At 56.8% G+C, this 9,704-nt stretch overlaps 1 protein-coding gene across 3 annotated transcripts; it reads left to right on the top strand.

The window, feature by feature from the left end:
- Positions 1-402: 402 nt before the first annotated feature.
- Positions 403-8,962, top strand: MYADM (myeloid associated differentiation marker). 3 transcript variants are annotated; one of them, XM_066271199.1, is made up of 4 exons: positions 403-1,539; positions 1,835-2,822; positions 4,436-4,501; positions 6,185-8,962. In XM_066271199.1, the coding sequence occupies exon 4, from the start codon at positions 6,187-6,189 to the stop codon at positions 7,153-7,155; it is 969 nt and encodes a 322-aa protein (XP_066127296.1). In that variant the 5' UTR covers positions 403-1,539; positions 1,835-2,822; positions 4,436-4,501; positions 6,185-6,186; the 3' UTR covers positions 7,156-8,962. The 3 variants fall into 3 exon arrangements, with proteins under 3 accessions (XP_066127296.1, XP_066127297.1, XP_066127298.1); XM_066271200.1 differs by lacking the exon at positions 1,835-2,822; XM_066271201.1 differs by lacking the exons at positions 403-1,539; positions 1,835-2,822 and adding an exon at positions 4,155-4,280.
- The last annotated feature ends 742 nt before the right edge of the window (positions 8,963-9,704 follow it).

Here is a 9,704-nt window from a genome sequence, read left to right as displayed (position 1 = left end):
AAGAGAAAGAGGGAAGTGGGAGGGGGAGGGGAGAAGAAACAGATGGTCACTTCTCCTGTGTGCCCTGACCGGGAATCAAACCCAGGACATCCACACACCGGGTGATGTTCTACCACTGAGCCAACCAACTGGGACTCAAAAAACTCTATTACAGAGAACGTTCCTAAGCCATCTGATAGATCAGATGACCATTCCGAGGCTCTCCATCCACATCCCTCTCCAGACTCCCCCAAAGACTTGCTTGATGGGCTCATAAACAGTTACTCGCCCAGGGTTAGCCAGCTGTGTCACCGATGACTGCCCACCTTCCTGGCAGCAGCAAGCACTGCTGAGCCAGGCCCTACCCTGGTTTCTTAGGAAGACCAGCCAAGTACCTGGTCACGGGAGGATTATATGGGCCCCTTTCCCCATGGATGAAGGCAGTGAGTTTTTCCTCCTTGGAATAATTTTACCTCTGGGCTGTAATTTGTTTTCCTAGCCTTCTACACTCCTGCATCTGCACTCAATGGCCCTATTCAGCGTCACATTAACCCACACCGTATTGCTTCTGATGGAGGAACCCAGTTTATGAGGAAGTCAGTGGGCGGCTCCGTGTGCCCCATCACCCCGAAGCCGCTAGCCTCGGAGAACAGAGGCACGGCCTGTCTGAGACTGTGCTACAGTGCCAGGCTGCAGACAACATTGCTGGGCTCGGGGTGATGTCCTCCGGGACGGGGAACCGCTCTGGCCCAGCGGCCAGGCACATTGCCAGATTATCCAGACCCGGCCACCCTTAAGGTTTTCCTTCTCAGGATCACACCCGATGACTCACTCTTTAAATGTTTACTTCCTGTTCCCGCTGCCCTGAATTCCGCAGTGGTGGGTTTGGGTGCCTAAACGGGGACGGGCTGGGCAGGCTTCTACTAGGGAACACAAGATAGTAAGTTATGTGAGTGGAGGCCGCTCCTGCTCTTTTGGGGGCATCTCAGGAGTGCCGCTATGGGGCCAGGCAAAGGGGGTGACTGATTTGGGCAGGAAGGAGGAGATGGGCAGATGCTGCTTCCCTGGGGGCCTAGAAACGGTGTGAATAGGACTTGGGGATATCCCTGGAGAACCTCTAACTACGGCCACGTCCTGATGCGGGATTCATGGAGACTCCTCCCCTATGCAGGGCGCAGAATGACCGAGAGGGTCTGCGCCTACCCCCTCTGCAGGGGAACAAAACTGGGCCTGCAGGCTCCACTACCCCTACCCCCTTTTCTGCAGAGCTCGTAGCATCCAGGCACTCCCCCCCCCGCCCCTCCCACCTCCGTAGGGCACGCAGCCGGGTTTACTGAGCTCCCTGACCCCTCCCGACCCCGTTCCCTTCGCCCCTCGTTCGGCTTTCACCGCGCGGCTCGGCCTCCAAGCTTCCGCCGTTGTCGGCCCGGGAGGCACCCCGCGGCAGAAACGAGGTCACGGCCGGGTTGGCTCCACGTTGCGGAACCTCTGCGGCCGCCACCAGGCCCCGCCCCGCGGCAGCCGCGAGCCAGGCCGCGCCGGGGACGACTGCGGAGCGTGGTGAGTGAGCACCAACCGCGGGGAGGGACCCAGGCGGCCCGGTCCCCGCCCCACCCGACCCCGGGCCTAGCAGCCAGACCTGCAGCTCCCGCCGGCTCTGAGCCCGTCGGTGTCAGGGCCCCAGGGTCGCCCCTAGAAAAGCACCCCGCCGTCCCTCCCTGCGGCGGGACCGAGCAGACGGGCCCCTCCCTTGTTGCAGGAACCGGGAATCTGGCGCCCCCGTTCTCATTAAGCCTTTGAGCCCCTCCCTCTTTCCAGGAGCCAGGAATGCAGGCCAAAAATATCTTTCTTCCAGGCCCGAGAGGCTCCGCTTGCAACCACGTCTGCTCCGAAAATCCAAGTCAAAGCCTGAGCTTTGACTGCTCTTTCGAGCCTGTAATCTGGGTCCCCAGCCTGGGCATCTACTGGAACCCGGGAATCGATGCCCCCACCTCCTAGCGCCTCACATCCCAGGAATTTTGCTGTCAACACCCCTCCCCCAACCCCACCGTCTGTGACCCGGGGGTCCAGCCCGCCAGCCCTTGAACCGCGAGTCCCAGTGTAAATTACAATCAGGGGACCCTCGGATTCTTAAATACGGGAAACCCAAACGCTGTTCTTTTGGGGACCCAGGAGTCGGTGACCTCATCCCAGAAACCTCCTGAAGTCTAGGGATCGGTACCTCTTTCCTCCTTCAGGGACCCAGGACGGAGACCCTAACCCACAGAACCCATTAAACGGAGGCCCGGTCGCCATCCCGCGACAACCCAGATGTCCAAGATTTCATCCATCCTGGGCTAGAGCAGACGGGGAGGGAGGGGGCAGGAAGGCGGAGGGAGGAGTGAGCGAGGTGATACTGGGGTGGGGACCTGGGCTGAGGGTCTCAGTCCTAAACAAATGCTAAACAGGCAGGGTGCTATGGCAACGGCCTTTCCGGGCGCCCCTAGAGACTGCATTGGGGCTGCGTCAGGGAGGGCAGCCCCACGAGCCCCCACTCCGCCAGCTGTTGTGTCTTCCTGTTTTATCACCATGGCGACAGTTACCTCAGTCCTCCACGCCCCCACCTCCCGCGGAGCAGAGGTTCAATTATTCCACAGAGAGCGGAATCTGGTGTTGGCCCCGCCCCGGGGCGGGGCTGGGATCGACCCGGCTTCGGGGAGTCCCGTTAGACATTGGAGCCCCGAGCTCCGGGCCCGCCCCAGGCCCCGCCCGTGCTCTCTCCCCACCGTCCCCACCCAGTCCGCAGACCCTTCTAGTCTGCAGCTGTCGACTTTGTTTCAGCTCAGCGGCCACAGGCCTGTGAGGTGAGGCTGCGGTGACTCCCGAGGGTGGGAACAGTGGTCCAGAGTTCTTGGGTGCAGGAGAAATGGGCTGGGATTCAGAATGTCTTGAGTCCCTAGAAAGACTGGGGCTGGGCCAGACTCGAGTTCTGGAGAGGAGGGAGCTGAGGATAGGTCATACTTCTGAATGAATTGGGGGGAACAGGGGCCTGGACTCCCGGGTCTGAGGGAGGAAGAGGGGCTGGGGCCCGGATTCCTGGGTCTGAGGGTTCAGAGGGATGAGGATTCCTAGGATCCCGGTTTGAAGGGGCTGGAATCTGGTATGAGGAGGTCACCAGGCGGGGAGGAGCTTGGAGTGGAAGTTCTGAGTTTGTGAAAGACAGTGGCTGGAGTTGAGAATTATTGACCTCCCCATCCCGGGGACAGACTCCGAACTTTGGACGGGAAAGGCGGGGAGTGAGATCCAGCACCGATGCTCCCAAAGCGCGATGGAACTAGGCAGCCCGCGCCCTAAGGCCAAGAGAGAACAAGGCTGAGGCCAGCGTCCCCTGGTGTTGAGAGTGCAGGCTGGGGTTCCGGGGCGCGGTTCTCAGTCGGTAGAAAGATGGGGTGTGGCTGGGGCGGGGGTCCTCAGTTGGGTGGAGAAGACGAAGGGCTGTTCCTTCCCCTCCTCTCGGGTCCGGAGGCGCATTCCTGAGCTGTCTCAGACGAACCAGAACATGGTCCTTGAGCTGACACGCCTTCCACGCGACTTCTCAGGAGCTTTGACCCGTCCTCTTCCTCCTGGGCGGTCCCGACTTCCTCCTAACGGGTCCTGGAGGGAGAGGCGTGGGGGAGGCACCTTCCAGGTGGCCCGGGACATCTGCCTCCCTGGAGTGGTTCGGAGGTGTGGCGCCTTATCTCTGCTCTCGACTCCAGCTCTGTGCAGGCTCCAGGCCTCCGGGAGCAGGGTCTCCGCCAGGCGAGCCCAGGGGTCCGGGCTCCCTGTCACTTCTCCCTGAGAGACCCTCCTGGGCAGCCGACGCCCAGCCCGTCTTCACAGGGACTAGAACTCACGTGTTGAACGTCCCAGATGTTTGGGTTCCAGGCCTTTCCAACTAGGATCTGGAGTCCAGGTTCTTCGCCCCATCTCCTCCCACCTCCAAACCGACGGGCGGGGCGGACCCTCCCGGAGCCCGGCGCGGGGCGGGGGGTCCCAGCGCCGCCTGCCTGGCCCCCGTCAAATTCCTGGTGGCTGGGCTGACTTGAAGCCCTTATAAGGCCTGGAGACGCGGCGCCGGCAGGCGGGCGGGCGGCCGGGCTCCGCCCAGGGCCCTCCCCCGCGGCGGCCGCGCCGGGGCGGGGTTCAGACCACTCACGCCCACGCCAGCCCGCGGGCGCACACTTCGGCGGGTTAACCTCGGTTTTCGCGGTTTGCAGAGTTGAGAGGAGGCGGGGCTGCCCAGGGGTCATCACCCTACTCGACCCCGCCTCTGCCAGGAGGTGCCTCGGGCAACGGCAGTCTTTCTGGGGGTTCGAGGCGAGCCTCCCGCGGCGGGCCGGACTGTCGCCTGGGTCCCGGGAGGGCGGAGCCGGGATTGAGCGGGACACTGACGTGTTCTCTCTCTCTCTCTCTCTTATGCTCTAACCTTCTCCAGGTGTCTGACTTCATCCGCTTGCACAGCCGGCTCTTTCTTTGTCGGAGTCCTCAACTAAAACCGCTGGTGAGTAGGCTACGGGCCTGAACCCCTGGATCTCGGGGAGGAGGGGCCGGGGGGGGGGGCGGGAGTGCGGGCCTGGACTTCTAGATCCTGAGAAAATACCCGAAAGTTAGCATTCCCAGGAGTGGGGCCCTGACCCCTGACCCCTGTGTATCTGAGGAAGGAGTGTGGGGTGGAGTTGGGCTTCCTTATCCTCAGGGAACTGTTGTGCGGGGCTGGTTGGTCTCCCCGTGGTTAAAGCCTGTTATTACTGGCTCCTGACTCTTGAAGGGGGAAGTTTTATTTCCCTGTGGCGGAGAGAGTCCTGAGCTTTTTAGTGGTAGCAGCTGAGACAGGAGACATTTTACAGGCTGAGGGAGGATCAGATCCCCAGAAGGCTGGGTACTGGAGTCCTGAGGGTCTTTAGGACTGGGGATGAAAGCCCTGGGTTCTGAAGGGAATGAAGAAAGGAGCAGATCCCGGAGGGCAGGGTCTGGTGTGCTCTGGGTGAGGCCTAGAATCCCAAGGTCTGCAGCTGGATAAGAACACGGGAGGCCTAGAGGTTCAGTGGGAGGGCCAGAGCATTGAACAGAGCAGAATCTGGGAGCTGAATTTTCATGAAGGTGGCGAACTAGCTGGCTGGGGCCCTGAGGCTGTTGGGTTCCACGTGGAGGAGGTGGAGGGGACATAGACATGAGGAAGCGCCACTTCGTTTGGGCTGATGATCTCCAGATGGAACTCCCAGGTGGGAGTCAGAATGAGGGCAGAGACGCCTGATCGCTGAGGTGAGGGTGGGCAAGGGAGAGGGGTAGCCCAGAGATTAAAGCCAGTTCCAGGGACTGGCTAGAAGCTCTGATCAGATCTGGGTAACTGAGAATGCAGGCACTTGGAGGTTGGACTCCTGAACTTTTGGAGGCCAGATAAATCTAAGTCCCTTAGGGCAGCCCAAAGCAGGGAAATAGGGAGAAAGATGGGTCATGGAAGACTGAGCCTCTTATTATGACAAGGGTTGCAGGGGTGGGCCAGAGAAGGAGAGGCTTTGGAGCCCAGTCTTGAATGCTGAGTGGCTGAATCCCTGGGAGAAGCAGGGCAGCCTTGGATGGCTGTGAGAAGAAAACTCTGGTTTTACAGGAGGTGGATTGCAGTGGGAGGAAAGGAGTGTCAGACAGGAAGGGAGAGGGATGAGAAGCATCAATTCTTCATGGCAGCACCTTAGTTGTTCATTGATTGCTTTCTCATATGTGCCTTGATTGGGGGGCTATTGCAGAGCAAGTGACCCCTTGCTCAAGCTAGCGATCTTGGGCTGAAGCTGGTGAACTTTGCTCAAAGCCAATGAGCCCACGCTGGTGAGCTCGGGGTTTTGAACCTGGGTCCTCCGCATCCCAGTCCGACGCTCTATCCTCTGCGCCACCGCCTGGTCATGCAGGAAAGGAGTGTCTTGACGAGGCAAGAAATAGGGGCCTAGACTCTCCTGGGTGGGACACATGAGGCTGCAGGAAAGGAGGGGCTGGGACCTGGGTGACCCATTCATCCTAGTAGACCTGTGAGCATCCCAGTTTGAAAACTAAAAGGCCTGCATCTGGGATACCACCCTCCCCCCCAGCTAGAGTTCAGGTTCCTTTGTCTTCCTTGGGGGAGGCAAGGGTTGGGTGCCTGGATTCTCCTGCTTGGAACCTTCTCAGAATACTTCCTTTCCCCTCCCTACAGCCATGCCGGTGACGGTGACCCGCACCACCGTCACGACCACCACGTCGTCATCTTCAGGACTGGGCTCCCCAGTTATTCTGGGGTCCCCTCGGGCCCTGACCCAGCCCCTGGGTCTCCTCCGCCTGGTACAGCTGTTTTCCACCTGTGTGGCCTTCTCGCTGGTAGCCAGCGTGAGCGCTTGGGTCGGGTTCATGGGCAACTGGTGCATGTTTGCCTGGTGCTTCTGCTTCTCCGTGACCCTCATCATCATCATTGTGGAGTTAGGGGGGCTCCAGGCTCGCTTCCCACTGTCCTGGCGCAACTTCCCAATCACCTTCGCCTGCTACGCGGCCCTCTTCTGCCTCTCAGCCTCCATCATCTACCCCACCACCTACGTCCAGTTCGAGCCTCATGGCCGCACACGGGACCACGAAATTGCCGCCATCGCCTTCTCCTGCATCGCTTGTGTGGCCTATGCCACCGAGGTGGCCTGGACCCGGGCCCGGCCCGGCGAAATCACTGGTTACATGGCCACCGTGCCAGGCCTGCTCAAGGTGGTCGAGACCTTCGTGGCCTGTGTCATCTTTGCCTTCATCAGCGAGCCCTACCTGTACAAGCACAGGCCAGCCCTGGAGTGGTGCGTGGCCGTCTATGCCATCTGCTTCATCTTGGCAGCTGTGGCCATCATACTCAACCTGTGTGACTGTACCAACGTGCTTCCTATCCCCTTCCCCAGTTTCCTGTCCGGGCTGGCCCTGCTCTCCGTCCTCTTCTATGCCTCAGCCATGGTCCTCTGGCCTCTCTATCAGTTTGATGAGCGGCACGGTGGTCAGCCCCATCGAAGGACTGATCCTAACTGCAGGAACAGCCACACCCAGTCTGTGTGCCCCTGGGACTGCCTCCTGGCTGTGGCCATCTTGACAGCCATCAATCTGCTGGCTTACGTGGCCGACCTGGTGCACTCGGCCCGCCTGGTGTTTGTCAGGGTCTGAGGCTCAGACCAGGAGCTCCCGATTCGCTCTTCTTTGTGGAGGTGTCTTTACTGAGTTCTGGTTTCCTCTTCCTGGGACCCCTCTCTTCTTCTGCTCTTCCCCTTCCCCATTCAGCTCACTTTCTCCTCTTTCTTTCTTTCTTTCTTTCTTTCTTTCTTTCTTTCTTTCTTTCTCTCTCTCTCTCTTTTGGGGGGAGAGAGAGACACAGGAACATCAAGCCACTCTTGTATGTGCCCTGATTGGGGAATCGAACTGGCAGCGTTTCTGCTCCAGCATGATGCTCCAACCAACCAAGCTACCTGGCCAGGGCTTAATTTTTTTATTTATTGATTGCTTTATAGAGAGACAGGGAGAGGAAGGGAGAGAGAGGGGAGGGGGAAGGGAAACATCATTTGTTGTTCTACTTAGCTGTGCATTCATTGGTTGCTTCCCGAGTGTGCCCTGACTGGGGATTGAGCCGGCAACCTTGTCCTTTAGGGATGACGCTCTTAACTGATTGAGCTAACCGGCCAGGACCATGTTTCTTTTCTTTTTTTTTTACTGAATTTATTGGGGTAACACTGGTTAATATCACTCTCCTGTTTCTTCTGTCGCCTGCTCTCCCCTGTCCTGATGCACTGGTCTTCCCTTCCTATTTCCTTTGGTTGCACACGTCCTGTTAGGCCTTTCTCTTTTCACTGTTTTTTTTTTTTTTTTTTTTTAAACCTTGGTTTATTTTGTTGTTGTTCAGTTCTTTTCTGGCCATCTTCTTTGTTTTCTCACCTGCCTGTTTCCTGACCACCTCTTCCCATTTCCCTTCTTTGGAATCGGGAGCCTTGAGACTTCTTTGTTCACCCCCCACTGCCACCCCCAATTCCAAAGGTGCTGAGCTCCACATCCCACACCCCTTTCCCCAGCTGTTCAGACCCTGGGCCTCCTGAGGGGCCTCATTGCCAAAGCATGTGCCCACCCTGGCTGTGCCTTAGTAGGTGTGTGTGTGTGTGTGTGTGTGTGTGTATGTGTATTTGGGGGGGGTAGCTAGGGATTGGCCCCCTTTCTCCCAATGGAAGGGAGTATACAGTGCTCCTTCCCTTTAAGTTAAAAAAACAACAACAAAAACTCAAGGTCAATTATTTCCAGTGGGCAGGAGGCTTAAATCACAGACCCTGGGTCCTTAAGCCCCGCCTGGCACTCAGCCTAGCCTGAAACTGGCTCCAGAATTCTTGCCAAGGCTTACTAAACCCCCTGCCTAAAGGCCATCTTAAAGGAAGCAAAGGGTGATGAATGCCTTCCATCCTAATTATTTTCTGGGTATCAAGATGTCTGATTATTTGTGAAGGGCAGGGGTATGGGGCTCCAGCCTCAGTGTTAAAAATAGCCGGTACTGCCTTTGCTGGGAGAAGAAAATGGCCACTGCTGGCCTTACCGGAATTCTAGCCTGGGTTTTTTCTTCTTCCTATCACAAGGGCAAAAATGACTGGGTGGTCCTATTCTTAAAGGGGAAGTTTCTTTACCATTTATTTTAAAATTTGTGGGTGGGTTAGGTAGGTGGGGGCTGCTGTCACTATAGTCACTTGAGTGTGTGATAAAACATGCATGTTCCTGTGTGCTAGTTGCTTCCTGCTGCTGCTTCCTGCTTCTCTGGGACTCACGTATAACGTGATATATATAGATGTATAAATATATTTTTTATTTTTTTTAATTCTCTGGAGCTTCTGGTTTCCATCAGCCCCTGCTGTCAATTATAGAGGGAAGCTTTGTCCCTTTCCACACTCCCACATCCATAATCTTTATTTTATTTTTTACCTCAATATAGAGATAAAAGGAAGACTTGTGCTTGCTTTATTATTGGGGAGGGCTCCAGGAGAGAGGGCAAGGCTGGGATTCAGGGGTCTGGTGGGAGGTGGGTGGGGCCAAGATGACTTTGGCCTCATCAGAAAAGTACTAGCTGACGTTGGATCTTCCAAATTACTCTCAAACCAGGAGAGCTAGTTAGGATAGTAATGAACAAGATTTCTCCACCCTTGGAGCCCCATGAACAGCTCAACTATATGACATCCCAATCTGACTAGGAATCTTCCTTCCAAAATCAACTCTTCCAGGTTCCCCATCGCAGTATTAGCCTCTCAGGGTTGAGAACCCAAACACTTCTTCTCATGGGCTCCTCCCACAGTCAGTGGCTAATCAAACACTGTCCATTCTTCCTCCTAAATGATATTTATGTCTATCCCCTTCTCCAGGTTCCTGACCCAGCTCAGGTTTCAGGTCTACTCCTTGATCATCCTACCTCCAGCCCACCCTGGCCTCACCCATGGGGCTTCCAACACCAAGGTCGGATCCTGATACCCCCCTATCACATTCTCCCATATTCACACATTCAGGATCTGACCTTGTGAACATTCCCACTCTCAGTTCTAAGGCCCTATCACACCTGGTCAATAGATAACCTTGATAAAGACGAAATTTAAAAAAAGATCAAAGAAGTCTGTCCCACAGAAGGTCATCCTGTTCGTTTCTCCAGCCTGAGAATCATAAATATAGAAATCCCGGGAAATTCCAGAATCGTGCCA

This window comes from Saccopteryx bilineata, chromosome 3 (genome assembly GCF_036850765.1).
Source record: "Saccopteryx bilineata isolate mSacBil1 chromosome 3, mSacBil1_pri_phased_curated, whole genome shotgun sequence".
Lineage (NCBI taxonomy): Eukaryota > Metazoa > Chordata > Mammalia > Chiroptera > Emballonuridae > Saccopteryx > Saccopteryx bilineata.
Note: the sequence above shows the minus strand (reverse complement) of the source record. Positions and strands in the feature narration are given on the sequence as shown.

What these genes read in the sequence shown, in the direction of transcription:
- MYADM (XM_066271200.1), top strand. Translation starts at nt 6,187, where the DNA reads ATGCCGGTGACGGTGACCCGCACCACCGTCACGACCACCACGTCGTCA.